The following is a 17,512-nucleotide window of genomic DNA, read 5'->3' on the forward strand; positions in this document are numbered from 1 at the left end:
TGACTTGTCGTCCCCGAATGTGAGTGTAAGCGCTGTTATCAGGTCTGGCTGCCGTTGCTACGCCAATCCAATCAACTCATCAGAGAACATTCTGTGTTGTCGTGTAAGCGAAAAATCGATGTGTTGAAATTAACAAATCAAATTAACATAATGCTGATTTCGTAGAGATATTTATGCTCAATCTTTACCACTTGAAATTTTTTGTTTAAATTGTATCTGCGAAGCCTGATAATTGGGAATCTAAAACCAAACTCTGCATAGATTGGGCGGAGCTCCTGGAATTTTTACAGATATGGGACTTGTGGCAATTAATAGAGCTTATCAATGACTTTTTTAGGTATGAATTTGATCAAAATCGTTGGAGCCGTTTTTGAGAAAATCGCGAAAAACCCTGTTCTTAAAAACATTTTTGCCATTTTAGCCGCCATCTTGAATTGCATTTGATCGAAATTGTTCGTGTCGGATCCTTATAGTGAAAGGACCTAAAGTTCCAAATTTCAAGTCATTCCGTTAATTGGGAGATGAGATATCGTGTACACAGACGCACATACACTCATACACACACACATACAGACCCAGGAACCCAGGAACCACTTTTTTGGACTCAGGGGACCTTGAAACGTATAGAAATTTGGGTACCTTAATTTCTTACGGATAGCAATACTTTCCTCACCTATGGTAATAGGGCAAGGAAAGTAGAAATATATAGAATGGTATCTCAGTCTATTTCAGAAACATCCTGTATAAAACACAATTTGGAGTTAGATAAACATAGAGAAAAGATAGCATAAGTTGATATCCCATGGTATAAGTTCCAAATTTCAAGCTGAAGTTGAATGTGTAGCAAGTTGAGATGATACTGTATCATATTGGGTTGATACTGTATCATATTGTTAGTTATTATTGAACGAAAATCCAAATTAAATGCTGTAATTCACCCCGAAGACTTCTGCTACTACAAATATTGACAACAGGGTAAACAGCTAGATGGAATTTCGATGAGCGCTACTATTCAAAATTATTCATTTGTCAATGTTTGCAGTAGCAGAAGTCTTCGGGGTGAATTACAACAATTATTCATTTTTGAATAGTAGCGCTCATCGAATTTCCATCTAGCTGTTTACCCTGTTGTCAATATTTGCAGTAGCAGAAGTGTTCGGGGTGAATTACAGCATTCAATTTGGATTTTCGTTCAATAATAACTAACAATATGATACAGTATAAACCCAATATGATACAGTATCATCTCAACTTGCTACACAACACCATAATTTGTGATACAAAACTTTCAACCTTGAATGAATTCTACAAACCATGGGATATCTTCTTATGCTATCTTTTCTCTATGCAGATAATCTTGGGATTAAATAGAGAGCCTCACACTAATCAATTAATCTCTAAGTCAAGAAAACGAACACCAGTTAATATAATGGTTATAATTAAAATCTATAATTCCATAACCTAGATTTTACAGCAAAATAAATATTGCCATCTCATGGATTTGACTCCAACAATCACAAAATTAAAATGATAGCCAACTAAGAGAGAAACATTAAATAATAAATCAACATAAAAGACAAATTATTATTATACATTATTCAATGGTAAATCATTATGATTACATTTTTTATTGATTCAACTATTTATATATAATATAATACAATGTTAGTTACATGTTTATCAATACATTTGATGAATACAATATACATAATTTGATTGAATTAATTATTTTCTAGAATTTATTTATGTATAATATTTATAATGATTATCTAGACTCAGTGGCGAGAACAGAATGTTCCAAAATTTGAGAATAGGTATTTTGACATCTTTACAAAAGAATAATGTTTTCATTGAAATGATATGCAATTTTCATTGGGTATCTCATCTTCTTATGAGAAACCCAACAATTTGAATTCTATCTAAATATCAACTATAAGCGCCCGTTTTCGAGCTCGGGATTTAGGCCCGCCGCAATGTAGACCCACGTTAATCCACGAAAAGCAACCCACGCCTTGGCATGTTTTGTAAACCATTGCTATAGAATTATTCATAATCAATCAGCTGACAAGTGGATTATTCATTGCATGTATTACACAGATGTCTAGAGAAGCTTAGCAATGGTTTACAAAACATCCCACGGCGTGGGTTGCTTTTCGTGGATTAACGTGGGTCTACTTTGCGGCGGGATTTAGCTAAGTTCTAGACTTCAAACAGCTGGAGTCAGAAAATTGGCTTTCCGAAACGGGGCGTAGTCGTAGTTTTTATGATAATCTTTACTTCTCATTTCTATAAGAGACGTTTATCCTTGAAGAAATGAAACATTCCTAATAATTCAAAATAGCTGAAACTGTACATCATTTTATTTTATGTTAAATTTTGTAGTTTTTCAAAATTTAATTTGAACGTGGACTATGACTACACCCCGTTTCGGAAAGCCAATTTTCTGACTCCAGCTGTTCAAAGTCCAGAACTCAGCTAAATCCCGAGCTCGGAGACCGGCTCTAAAAGTTTCGTCAACTCCTACATGACTTTACAACATTAGAAGAGAAAAAGTGTGGACAATTTCTTGTGATTAAGAAAATTTATCACTGTGAAGAACATAAAACCACAATCTTTTTACAAGTAGCAGTATTTTATCACAAAATTCCCACTTTATTTATGAAATTATGAGATTTCAAATGATTCTCAAACTCTAGAACATTCTGCATCTATCACTAAATTATACCATAGAGAAACAATATTATCGTAAGTAGATATCCCAAAGTATAGGGCGTTTATGTTGCAACTTTTACTGTTATCTCAAGCCGATTATTGTCGATTTTTACTGTTTTGTTGGGGTGAGAGTATGAACGGCACAATATGAGAGACTACGAGCGTCACACAGCTTCACGGGAAAGAACTACGTGGACTATCGGCTTGAGATAACAGTAAAAGTTGCGAAATAAATATCCTATACCATGGGATATCTACTTACGCTATTGTTTCTCTATGATTATACATATTATTATTTATAACCTTACCAATTAATAATACTATACAACTATTGAAATATACAAGTTACAACCATCTTCTAGTAATAGATCAGTTTAATAAGAATAAGTCCTCATTACTAAATGGCATAGGCCAGGTTGCACAAAAGCCGGTTAAATTTTAATCGAGATCAATTTCACGAGAACCAGAGAAGGCTTTTTCGAAAAGAAGGCTTTTCTCATTGGTTCTCGTGAAATTAATTACGATTAAAATTCAACCGGCTTTTGTGCAACCGGCAAATAATGCTCTTTATTGGGTATCAATTTATTTGTCATTTATCCTCAATAAAGGGAGGTGGTGGAGGATGAGAAGGAGGTGGTAAAGAGGAGGAGGAGGAGGAGGTAAAGGAGAAGGATGAAGAGATAGGAGGAGAAGGCCTTCAATAAATCCCAGATTTTCAAGTTAATCAATTTAGCAATACTCTCTAAGGGCCGGTTTCCGAGCTCGGGATTTAGCTAAGTTCTAGACTTTAAACAGCTGGAGTCAGAAAACTGGCTATCCCAAACGGGGCGTAGTCGTAGCACTACCTCCGTAAACAACGCCGTAGTGCATTCGTGTGACGTCAGCACAGGTAGGGCTCCTACACCAATCAAAACACTAGCCGATATAGATCAGCTGAAATCAACGAATTTTTGGTGTAGGAGCCCTACCTGTGCTGACGTCACACGAATGCACTACGGCTTTCTTAACGGAGGTAGTGGAGTCGCAGTCCACGTTTGAATTAAATTACAAAAACTAGAAAATTGAACACAAAATAAATAAAGAGGAATAGTGTAGAGTTTCAGTTATTTATAATTATTTAGGAATGTTTCATTTCGTCAAGGAAAAGCATTTCCAATTATTGAAATGAGAAAATAAAGATTATCATAAAAACTGCGACTACGCCCCGTTTCAGAAAGCCAATTTTCTGACTCCAGCTGTTTAAAGTCTAGAACTTAGCTAAATCCCGAGCTCGGAAACCGGCCCTAAAAGATTGAGAAATTTAACTACATTTTTTACAAGAATAGCTGAAATTCAAGGGAAAGAAAGACGTAAGAGTATTAGGTTTTCACAAGCTAACAAGAGTTGAAGAAATACAAGAATTATGTCAATATTATGACTTCAGAGTAAGGAGATCTCCCAAATTTATATGTAAATTCAAGTCTAAGCCAAATTGCACAAAAGCCTGTTAAATTATAATCATAATTAGATTCACTTTTTGTGTAGTTGAGAAGTTGCTTTGTGTTAATTATTCATATTAAATAAAAAAGACCAAGAAATTGTCAAAAAACCACAGATTTATTGATATTTAGAAAGACCGGTTTCGGTTATTACACCATTGTCAATCTCTGATAAACTGAGATTGACTAATTACCAATAAATCTGTGGTTTTGACAATTTTTAAGTCTTTTTCATTTAATAATTAAATTCCACGAGATCAGAGAAGGTTTTTCTGAGAAGAGACTTCTCTGATTGGTCCTCGTAACATATAATAGGGATTAAAAGTTAACAGACTTTTGTGCCACCGGGGTAGAAGTCAAAGAAAAGATTTTCAAGGTTTCTTCATGAAAGAAAATATTTTTTTATCACATTTTTATCCAATTCTAGCCGATAAGTTCTATTTCAACCTATAATTAAAGTTCAATACCTCTCGATTCTGTAGAAAACATGTATAGAAATGGACGTTTTTGTATTATATGTAATCTCGTAAACTGTTACATATTTTAGGAGGTCTAACATACAGAGTATTTCAAAAAAGAATGACCCAATTTTAAACAGTTATATCTATTTTGAAAAATGGCGCACACAGACCAATTTCACATCAAATTACTCACAGAAGTATCAAGTTTATGATGATGTATTATAAGTGTTCTATGTGCCCTCCTATTGAGGCTCGGACGACATCCAGACGGTAGCCAAATTCATCCCAGACTGTTCGCAAGATGTCTCCTCGGACTGGAGCTACTGCATCAGTTATCCTGGGTTTTAGCTCCTCAATATCAAGTGCTAAGAAAGGAACATAAACACGATCTTTAACGTTGTTCCTTCCTTAGCTCTTGATATTGAGGAGCTAAAAACCAGGATAACTGATGCAGTAGGTAGCTACAGTCCGAGAATCATCTTGCGAACAGTCTGGGATGAATTTGGCTACCGTCTACATGTCGTCCGAGTCTCAAAAGGAGGGCACATAGAACACTAAGGCGACTCAGGTCGAGAAGAGACTGGACTCTAGTGGAGAGCATGTGTTTCCAAATGGTGACACTCAGACCAGTCGATTCTAGTCTCCGCGACGTCACCATTTCAAAACACATGCTCTCCACTAGAGTCCAGTCTCTTCTCCACCTGAGTCGCCTAAGTGTAAGTTGAGCCTCATAATACATCACCATAAACTTGATACTTTTGTGAGTAAATTGATTAAAATTGGTTAATATGCACCATTTTACAAAATAAATATAACTGTTTAAAATTGAGTCAATCTTCTTAAAACACCCTATATATTAGAAAGTGATACATGCTTTTGAAAATGTGAAATCAACCCAGCATTGCAAGTTGCAAGATAAATGCATAACATGGCAGAAATATCCAACTTAACAAATATTTAATATAATGAATAATATAATTGACATTCAGGAACTATTTCAAATCACTGTATAATAATATTAATTGTACTGATAATTGAATATGTGTTACAAATTATTATTTGTGTTCAAAAATAATTTAAATTTGAAAGAAATTGGGCCGTCGGTCCCGGCTAACAACAAACAGTTATTGGGTCACGTCGGAGGCCCTGAAATTGATCAGTTGCAACCAGAAAGCTCCAGACACCAGACCTGAGCCAGCCATGTCAAATTGATGTTATTATAATTAATATCTAAAGATACCAACTTTATTAACGAATAAAGTAATAAATATTACTTCATTCGATTTTCATTAATTGAATAATGAAATTATTGCCAAATACAAGAAATATTTTACAAATAAAAATTGCAATAGTTTTTGGCGTGACTGGGAAAAGATATAAATTAAATTATATTCAAATAGTTTTCATATAATCCAGTCTGTACTGTCATTAAAATGTATTTAAAGCTCAACAATCAAAATTAGAATATTTTCATGAATATCCAAGTCACAGTATACATACAGTATGGAAACTTGGCTAGTACCCTGACGCTAAAATCCGCCATCTTGTTAGGAAGCGCCGCATTGTAATAGTATTGATGGTAGGTTCGGATCACTTTAATGATCCGGATCAATTGATCTCATTCACTGCCACGAGCCAATCAGAAGACCAGGATTGGAACTTCCCCCAAGGTCACGTGACGTGTTTAGTATTGGCGTCATGTAAAAAGCATTGGTTAGATAGGCGATTGATTACAAGTTTCCATTCTGTACTTATTCTGTGTCCAAGTCACAGATTTCGCTTAAACTTCATAGTTGTCCGTTTATTAATCAGTTTTTGCTCTGTGATATTCTTTGAAATTAAATTATCCCAGTAAATCTATTAGACTACTTAAATTACATAGTATTTTATTATTTATAGAATTTATATGACTCTTCCAAGGGTGAGATGTACTGTCTACAAAAATTATTATTCAAATTCAACTTGTGATTCCCTTGACAAATTTGTTATTTTCCAACTTTCTAGAGAAATTAATTGTTTTGAGAGTACGCTTGCCATCATTCAAACATGTACTTAAAATAGTTTATTTTTTGATTTACCATAAATTCAGTCATCATTATTTGTTCACTTTGTTTCAATTCCTCTAATTTCCAAATATTCTAGAACTAATAACAAATATTATTCTCTACGAAGTGTTCCTACTAATGAAATAACATCATTATGATATTAATAAAGTCCTTAATACAGAAAATAATTAACAGTACTCAATCTAATGTAAGACCTGATTTCTAGAAGACTTATTAAATACTAGCGAGGGTCTATTTTAAAACTTGACAAACTAAAAACTTGACGTAATGAAATCTTGAAGAATTGAAAATAGGCCTATAACAATCCTCGGTTAATTAAGAATCTATATGCAAAATTTCAATTGATCAGTCCAGTAGTTCAGACGTGATAATGCATCAAACATAACTTTCCTATCCCGTACGTGTATAAGCCAGTTCTTTCCTTTATTATAGTGCAGATAATGGATCAATGAAACCTATAGATTTAATGGTTCATTAGATTAAATAAGAGTACTAGAAAGGGGGCCTTGAATCCATTGATGATTTAAATAACTTTTTTAAACTACTTCTAAACATAACTAGAAATTATTGCAATAATTGAGAACTATTAATTTTTGGGGATAATGAATGCATTTCTCAATGATACATTTTCGAATCCTCACTAACACCCGGTTGCATAAAAGTCTGTTAACTTTTAATCCTGGTTAAATGCCACGAGAACCAATCAGAGAAACTTTCTCCTCAGAAAACCCTTTTTTGAGATTGTTTCTCGTGGAATTTAATCATAATCAAAATAAAAAAAGTTCTTGTGCAACCGGGCCTCGTATCACAAAAGATACATGTATCAAATCACAGGATGTGTGTATCAAATCTGAAGATACAGAACACGTCTCAACTAAACCAGGAGTCTCCTTTCTATATTATTGATAGAACAGGTACTAGTGAGTCAACAATGAAAGCACTTTCACAATGATACATTTTTGTACCCTCAATAAGTATCACAAGAGAGACATGTATCAAATCTGGAGATACATAGCACATCTCAATGAAACTAGGAGTCTCCTTTCTATATCATCGATAGAACTGATAGAGAAAGATAGTAGGTTCTTTGAATGAAGAGGGGACAACAAACAAGATCAATTTGTTCACTCTCACACAAACACACAGGCCTGGTTGCACAAACAAAAGCCAGTTGAATTTTAATTGTGATTAATTTTACAAGAACCAATCAGAGAAGCCTTCTTTTCAAAAAAAGCCTTCTCATGATTCTTGGTTCTTGTGAAATTAATCACAATTAAAATTCAACCAGCTTTTGTGCAACTGGCACACACTCTTCTAATTTGCTAAATTCTAAGGCCTGGTTGCACAAAAGCCAGTTAAATCCTTACTGTAATTTCACAAGAACCAATCAGATAAGGCCTTTTTGATAAGATGACTTCTCTGATTAGTTCTTGTGGGATTAATCACAGTTAAAATTTTACCGGCTTTTGTGAAACTGGCACTAAATTTCCCTCCTCTTCACCAAAACTATAGTGAGATTTGCTTCAAAATATCAGCATTAGTGTTATTTATAATAAATGCTGACAGTTTATAGTGAATCTCACTATAGAATCCAACTATCACAGCAATCAAGTCAAAAATATCAGCAAATCTCTCCATCCCTCACTCAATTTTACAATGCTATCAACAATTTACTTATTATGATAATTTTTACAGTCCACATTTCACTAACAATATTATTATTGATGATGAAGTTGATAATTATCAAGTTTAATGGGAAGACTATGATGAAAGAGAAACGAGTTTGAAGGAACTGAGCAAAACAAAAATTGGTGCCCAATGTTGGACCAAAACTTTCACAAGAAGGAGAAACGAGTTTGTAGAAACTGAGCTCAACAAAAATTGGTGCCTGAGGCAGGACCAAAACTTTCACAAGAAGGAGAAATGAGTTTGAAGGAACTGAGCAAAACGAAAATTGGCGCCCAAAGTGGGACCTACACTTACAGAAAAAGGAGGAGAAGAAGAAGATGAATAAGACGATCATGCAAATATCTTAGATCTAAGCTGTTGTTAGCAGGTTGAAGTATTGTCTCTCGCCCACATCCTGTTTCCTAGTTGTATATGTGTAGGAGGCTGGGGTGCTTGTTGTTTTGAAGAAACTGAAAAGAAAATGTTGAAAATAGGTAAGAATGTTCTGCAAAATTATTCAAAAATTTTCAAACAATTCAAAATTGTTACTAACCAAGAAGCAAAGTGAAACTAGAGCATTTTTACTTTTCACATTACTTGATAGATGCATTACTTGATAATAAAGCCTAAAAACAGTTGTTAGATCATGTCAGAGGCCCTGAAATTGATCAGCTGCGACCTGCAAACTCTGACACCAGACCTGAGCCAGCCAGGCTCAATATTATCAATCATTTTCTTCAGTTGCATTAATATATCCTCACTATGAACAATACACATGTTGTGTGTTGTGAAACAGCAACTTGGGTTTCATCAAATTACTATCACCAAGTTCCTCTCTGTATGTGTGCAGTGTAAAACATCATTAATGAGAATCATGAATGATTCTAGTAGCTGCTTCACCAATTATGATTGATAACCAAAGCAATCTTGACTGTGCCTGTTCTTTGGACTTGTTCATAAATAATGGTGGACTTCATTATTGATGCTTGGATCAAACACAATATTTTGCATAGCTACTAATCAGAAACAAATTAGTACTACACAACAAAGCACAAGCTGAAGTAAGGTCTTTTTTCATTGAAAAACAATCATTACATATTATATGTGATGACACAACAAAGTATGACAACTGCATAACATGTATGTTCTACCATTGGTGGCCAGCTTAGCAAGTTTGTTAAGCTTGCAACAGAAATTCTAAAACCCACTCACCTGATTTACTATTATAAGATTTCGGTAAATTCCTAAAAGGGGGTGGGGGTGGAAGCTCACTGGGATGGTGGAACATGTCTGCAAACCGTGCTTCAAGGTCAGCTGAAAAAAAAACATTAAAATTCAAATTTAGAACATCAACATGAAAATTTGGGGGTGTTTTTCAAATACCCCAACTGGATCAAATATATGAGGGTTGAATAAAATTTGTGAGAAAAAATTGCTGACTCACCACATATTGATGGCATTCCATTCCTTATTGAAGAATTCCTCGTTGGGGGAGGGGGTGGCTGACCCCCATTTGACATCTGGAAAAGTCATGAGAAATATTTTTTTCAAATAATCAATTGATCGATTCAAATTTATTTCAATGAATTAGTGCATTCAATTTTAAAGTCTTTATTTGATGCTAACTTCAGTCAATTACTTAACAATAATTTGCAATCATTACTTTATTTTTTCCATCATTCAGGAGATTTGTCTACTATTGAAGATAAAAATATTATCATAGAGGAAGAATAGCGTACGTAGATATCCCATGGTATTGGGCGTTTATGTCACAACTTTTACTGTTATCTCAAGCCAATTACTGTTGATTATTGACAAATTTCACTGTTTTGTTGGGGTGAGAGTGTATGAATGGCACAATATGAGAGACTGACTACCAGTGTAGGACTGTTTGTGACTACCAGTGTCACACAGCTTCACAGGAAAGAATTACATGAACTATCATCTTGAGATAACAGTGAAAGTTGCGACATAAACGCCCTATACCATGGAATATTTACTTATGCTATTGTTTCTCTATGATATTATACAGGTATGAAAATACATGGAAAAATAACTATTGAATAGACACTGTTCACTTGAGAACTGTAGTATTATAGATAATAAATCTATATAGTGAGGTCCACGTTATAATGACAGTATTTGATCAACTTTGATGTTGCTATCCTTGTCTATCATTCGACAAAGCAGGTAGTACTATCATTTTCTAGCTCCGCAACGATGCCAACTCTGTTTTTGACAGTGTAGAAGTATAATTAATTAAGGCAGAGAATAGGCAACGCTGTTTTTCTATCTTTATCCACAGCCATTATAACGTGAACCTCACTATAGAGAGGTCCACGTTATAATGTCAGTGTTTGATTAGCAATGGTATTGCTAACCTTGTCTATCATTCAACAAGCACTATCTCTTTCTAGCATTGTTCTGTTGGCAGATCGTCTTTTAGCAATGTAGAATTAGTAGTTAACAAAATATTTCATCTTAATTATGAAATTATTGAAAAATATAATTTCTTGCATAATAAAATATAATTGATTATTTCGAATTAGAATGAACAGTTAATATTACATCAATAAATTGATATCAGCTACTCTCCATAGATGGCATTTAAAAGGCAGAGGATCGGCAATGTTGTTCTTCTATCTTTCTCCACTGCCATTATAATGTGGACCTCACTATAGCATTATAGTTGAACAGAATTATTTGTAAGGCACATTGCACAGTGGCAATAGTAGCTTCCACTAAGCTTCATCTATACATGTAATACAAGCTTAATGTAATGCTGCAATGCTTGTATTATAAGCTGTAATGCAATATAAACTTCAACTATATGTGGGAGCACAGAATTAGAAATGCCATGTAAATTTCCAATTCCACAGTGCCACAAAAGCTACTATTGTAACTGTGTGGAAACTGCTCAAAAAACCAATATTTGACCAAACGTAGTGAGGTTCTATGTTTTAACTCGGATTTTCTTTTGTCTGTATGTCTGTAATGCATCTATGGCCAAACACGTTGATAGAATTCTATTAGATTTGTCAGGAATATTCTTTTTTTCAACTGCACGTCGATGTATACACAAGGTTTTTTGAAATTCTGCATTTTAAGGATAATATGTAGGAAAATGATTTTCCTCCATACTCTGATATCACTATATTATATATCATCTACTCTGAAGATAGGATCAATCAGACTATACAACTATTCATAATCAATCAGGTGACAAGTGGATTATTCATTCCATGCATTACACAGATGTCTGAAGAAGCTTATGAACAGGTGACATCAGATACTTGTGGATGAGAAAACTGTGTGAGGTCTACTGTTCACAGAACTACTAGTTATGTTAATTTTAGAACAAAAGCAGAATTTAGGTTATCACTCACCAATGGCATATACAAACTTCAAACATAGTCTACATAACAAATATAGACATATATAATAAATACAATATTCATGTTATCACTCACCAATGAACTGTCACTGGGCACCCGATGCGGCGGAGGGGGAGGCGCCTGCATTGGGGGCGGAGGAGGAGGTGGCGGAGCTCCAGCCTGTGGCGATTGGCCGAGCCGGGATGGAGGAGGTGGAGGTGGCCGTTGCATTGGGCGTGTCGCCCCGCCAGCTCCTATTGCTAGACTCCGCCCACTTTGCGGAGGCCCCGCCCCTCGCAGCGAGGGAGGTGGGGGCGGGGTCTGCATCAGCGAGTCCTGTGACTGGTGGAAGGGGGGTGGTGCTCCGATGCGGTTCAGCTCGGTGGGTGGGGCTCCCACTCTGGAGGCGGGACTTGATGGTGAGGGGAAAGCTGGGGCTGCAAAAAGCACAGAAATATGATTATATATATATATATAAATTTGAAGTTTATCTATTTTCTCAGGTTACTTAATTGTGTGATATATGTCACAATAATTTTTCAAAATACAACCAAACTATACTGTTCACAACAACCATTTATGTTGACAATCAAGTTTCCAGTTAGAATGTGCTATAGGCTACTGATAATTATTGGTTAAATTATAATCAAATTTCCCCTGCTCTTATATTTCAACAGTCTTTTTAGAATTTAACCCATCAGCAGCTAACTGCAAATATTTGTGACCATAGTAATTTTTCCAAGGAAACCAGTTATATTTGATTTATTTATTCATCACAAAAACAAGGAAGACTACAGGCATTAAGCCCAAAACAGTATTCACTACTAATTACAATCATATTTAGCAAGTTACTAAGAAATACAGTATATGCAATTCACAAAATTCATGTCATGTACATGATTTCTATTATCTGGAAAAATGGAGAGTAAAGAAGGGAGGTTGATGACATTAAATTTATGACTAGGTTTGCATTGTTGAAGAAGTTCATGGTTGAGAACTTCAACTAAAAAGTTATTCCTTAAATAGGAATTGCATGTAAAAACCAACCATATCTTATAATAATAATAATACTGAGGGTGATGCTCACATACGCTCTTAGGCTTGTGCAAAAAATCTTGGACTGCGTCATCATCTAAATTCGGAAGAAAAATAGCACAAGAATTGCCTTATTATTTTATCCAACAATGTTATTAGATCATAGTAATTTGTATCATAAATAAATAAATTAAATTGAAAATCATATAACCCACATAGCAAACTCATCTATAATTTTAAATCAATCTGAAAAAAATATGGAGATAAGCTTGATCACAATATTATTATAAGAGACTGGTTATACTTAATGTTGTATAGGGACTCATGATAATTATTGATAAAATTAGAGAACAGAATGTCGTGTTTGTTACAATACCTTTCTCAACAATTTCCAACACAAAAAAATCTTAATAAGAGAACAAAACAGTAGATATCAAAACAAAATTGGAACAACTTTTCAAAATTATAGAGCACTTCAAACCTAAGTAAAAATATTGCAGCACCACATTCAGCTACTATCAGATAGAGACTACAGCAATGCAATATTCAAAAGTGATCTTCATTAATTTTAATGCATTTGCACAGGTGCTATTAGAAAGAGCAAATAAAACTTTCGTCAATAACCTTGAAATGGGAATTACATTTCATAATGAAGTCGATATGCCAGCTTCATCAAATATGCTATCATATGATTCACAATAAACAGTCAGTAATGGTAGGATTATTTTATTGTTGTCAAGTTTTGTTTATGGATATTATTGAAAGGTAAAATATATGATGTATTACATCAAGTTGTATTATTATTATTATTAGTATGTTCACTTGACTATTCCGTATAGATTGGTGATTTATACACTTTGACTGTTCTGTACTGTATGCAATTGAGTATTTAAAAGAATGGCTTGTCTTATACTCCCTCCTGGAGTCACCAAAACGAAATCTTGAAAAAAGTATTATTGATATTGATATTATTATTATTATTATTGTATTGTAGTATTGGTATTAGTGACCAATATTCAAGTCGTAATATCAGTATTTGACATTTTTGTGACAGATCATTTCACAATTGATATCAATGCAGTTTTAATAGTTATTTGTATATCTAGAGTGAAAAGTACGACTTTTTCTCCCTGTGGGAAAAAGTTTGAAGCCCGAGGCGAAGCCGAGAAAAAGTATTTTTCGCTCGTGATGTACACAAAATTTGTCCTCCATCTACATTTTTTATAGAAACTGCAAATAAAATCATTCAATAACTTACGTATTGGTGACAATGATTCCTAACGAATCCTAACAACATAACCTAAATCTAAAACCTAAAAACCGGTCGTCTGATTGGCACTGCCGATTGCACTATCTATCGGCAAAAGTTGTAACAATTATATCAGCTGAGCAGCTACCAAAAATGGCTGACTCCAGATCACGCGGTTCAGATTTGAATTGCAGATCAAAAATATTTGTTGGCTGGTATTTTGAATAGAATAAAATATTTTAAAAATTGTATAAATTTTTATTGTCTACTAATATTAATAATATAATAATTATCATACAAACATATATTTCATGAGTTAATCAAATTTCTGCTTGTGGTATTGAATTCAGTTGACTCAATGACAGACACCTCTATTATGCTTTCTCATCTGAGCTTAGACCTTCTAACCTATTACAATGTAAGTTTCAAAATAGAGATGCTCCCCATGTTATTTAAATGGAGTCACTTTTACTCCCTAGGGAGTTTTTCTGTTTTTTACTTCCGAGAGCGAAAAAGTGACACTTAAGTATTAGGTTTCAGGGAGTAAAGTAAGTACTTTAGACAGTAGGTGGAGGAAAACATATTTTTTAAAGATATTGTTCATCTAATAAAATAGTATATTATTTCTGGAAATACCAATTTTGAGAGTTCTAATTTATAAATCTACAACCTAATCAACATTGGTTTGCTATCCTTGTCATTAGACACAGAGGATAGCCTTCTATACTTCAACGCCAAATCGTTTGTAGACTTTCAATGCACTACCACAATATTCAACTGGGGAATTTTCGGGGTCTCTAGAAAATGCTGCTAAATTTTTGTTAGGGATGTGAAGTTCTATAGGCAGAAACATTTTTCTACCAGATACATGAAACTAAATAAACTATAAAAGCAGAATAAGCAGCTATTATTTTTAATTTCTTCATTCAACAATTCAATTAAAAATGCATGGACATGTACAAACACATATGAGTTCAGTGTTAAGGTTAAAGATAGGATAGCCTATACAAAAACTTAAAAATAAATTGTCAACTTGACTAGTCAAAGATTAATTAACTCTTGTGAAGAGTATAGCGATAGGTTCACCAGATATTCCTTCAAGTTTTTTACGAATTATAGATGGTAAAAAGTAACAAAATTGACAAACTTTGGAGTGCTATCTGTAGTTTCCTGCAATCTTAGTCGCTAAGCACTAGACCACTCAGTCTATCTCTCTCTAGTTCATAATACAGTAGTATCATTGTGCTATTCTCTCATTTCTTTATATTTCTTCAACCTTTAGAATATAAAGAAAATATGAGGCTAATTAATATTTGTGTGACTGATCCAGCCACAAGAAATATTGAGGTCCCATTTTAGGGCCATACATCCACTGAACCTGACTCAACATTCTGTAAAAAACATCCTATACTTCGTACAAATAAAATTCTGACTTGGAGGAATATGCGGCGAAGAGAAATGGAGGGAGATCAGCCAATCACAGTGATGAATAGTCATAGGTAGAAGCGCAGTTGCCTGAATGAGGGATTCCAGACAGGAGACTTGAATACTTTAGTCTTTCTTTTTCATTTTTATATTTATTTTAAAAAAATGATTGCTCTGCGTCTATTGTCAGTAGAAGAATGAATGAATGATTCAACGTTCTCGTTTTTAAAACTCAAAAATTTAATTGTATAGGCCTACGATCAATTGATATACTCACGAGAGTATGCTTGCCAGTTAGGACAGCAACTTTGCAGCCGTTGTATTCCTACCTCTGTATGCCTTCTCTGCTTTTATAGTCTGAAGGACTGTTTTGACTACTGTAATAGAGTCAAAGACAAATAGTAACTATATACTATAGTGAGGTCCACATTATAATGACAGTGGATAAAGATGGAAAAATAGCGATGACGATTCTCTGAATTAATTAATTATATTTCTACACTGTCAAAAACACAATTAGCATCGTTATGGACCTAGAAATAGATAGTACCACCGGCTTTGTCGAGTGATAGACAAGGATATCAAACCCAAAGTTGATCAAATACTGTCATTATAACGTGGACCTCACTATAGATATAAAATTCATATAACATTGATGGTGTCTCGCTTTTTGCTAGCACTTTAACTTATCTGACGCCATTGAGGCCAACCAAACGTAATATATAAATCTGCTGCGCATGTCCCTCCCAAGTAAGAAGTTATTTTGTACAGAATATAACCTAACACTCACCATTCGGCAGAGGTGCAATGGGCGGACTCTTAGGCGCGCGCATACTGTGCGCTCTCGCCACCATACCAACCGGCCTCTTGGGGGGCGGGCACGGCTTGGACACGCCTCCTGCTCCTCCCACTCCAGCTCCGCTCCCTCGACCGTTGCTTCCAGGTGGTTTGGGCGCCACATGAGGCTTGCCGTAGCCTCCAGCCGGTGCCTTGCGAGGCAGCTGCGTGCTGGACCATCCGTTGGTGGTTTGGGGAGGTTGGTTGAGAGAGGTGGTGCTGTGGCTACGCGCGCCCACAGCTGATTGACCCGTTAGCACTGAGTCTGAGGCACTCTGTGAATCCAAAACAAAATCAAAATTGAAATTACAAATCATTAAAAACGTTGTAGTAATCCATAGTGAGGTCACTTTAGTGGTGGTCACTGAACCACCATCATTCCATCAGCACGAGAGGTAGGGATGTCAAATCAAATTAAACTGTTTATTTCTCAAAAAAAACAAACACAATACATGTTATAGACAGCAATAAAATATTACAGCATTATAAAGTAACTGACTATAAACCTAGTAGCCTATGTTAATAGTTACAAACTATGGGCATAGAGAAACAATAGCGTAAGTAGATATCCCATGGTATAGGACGTTTATGTCGCAACTTTTACTGTTATCTCAAGCCGATAGTCCATGTAGTTCTTTCCCGAGAAGCTGTGTGACGCTCGTAGTCTCTCATACTGTGCCGTTCATACACTCTCACCCCAACAAAACAGTAAAAATCGACAATAATCAACAGTAATCGGCTTGAGATAACAGTAAAAGTTGCGACATGAACGTCCTATACCATGGGATATCTACTTACGCTATTGTTCCTCTATGCTATGGGCCAGTTGCACGTCCGTCTGTTAAATATGGACATTAACATTGATTAACAAATCAGCGTTAGTTTTACGGATTCATTTCTGTTCCACCAAGATCGGTTAGTTTTTAATTCCGATTAAGTTTACCGGTTAACTAACCAAGATTTTAACGGTTTCACAATCCGGCAACACTGTAATTTAACAAAATAACACAAAATAATTGAGGTTATGTTATTGAAGCGGTGAATTTGAAACGGAAAAAATATTAACAAACGAGATCATGGTCCAATATTATTAGACAAAGAAAAAGTGAGTTTGATTTCAATTCTTATAAGAGAGAATATTTACATAATAGAAAACTGATAATGATAGGTATGTTTTAAGGTAAAAATGTAGTTATGTTATTGAAGC

The 17,512-nt window shown here is 34.7% G+C and overlaps 1 protein-coding gene across 1 annotated transcript in view; it reads right to left on the reverse strand.

Moving 5' to 3' along the window:
- Positions 1 to 6,394: 6,394 nt before the first annotated feature.
- Positions 6,395 to 17,512, reverse strand: part of LOC111055028 (WAS/WASL-interacting protein family member 2) — a 40,163-nt gene continuing 29,045 nt past the window's right edge. The window contains exons 6-10 of the mRNA XM_039440680.1: positions 16,259 to 16,580; positions 11,856 to 12,196; positions 9,830 to 9,905; positions 9,598 to 9,699; positions 6,395 to 8,855 (exon numbers count right to left, since the gene is read on the reverse strand). Of these exons, the coding sequence (XP_039296614.1) occupies positions 8,767 to 8,855; positions 9,598 to 9,699; positions 9,830 to 9,905; positions 11,856 to 12,196; positions 16,259 to 16,580 (930 nt within the window). The 3' untranslated portion in view covers positions 6,395 to 8,766. The remainder of the gene's footprint in view (positions 8,856 to 9,597; positions 9,700 to 9,829; positions 9,906 to 11,855; positions 12,197 to 16,258; positions 16,581 to 17,512) is intronic.

The sequence above is a fragment of the Nilaparvata lugens genome, chromosome 14, assembly GCF_014356525.2.
Source record: "Nilaparvata lugens isolate BPH chromosome 14, ASM1435652v1, whole genome shotgun sequence".
NCBI lineage: Eukaryota > Metazoa > Arthropoda > Insecta > Hemiptera > Delphacidae > Nilaparvata > Nilaparvata lugens.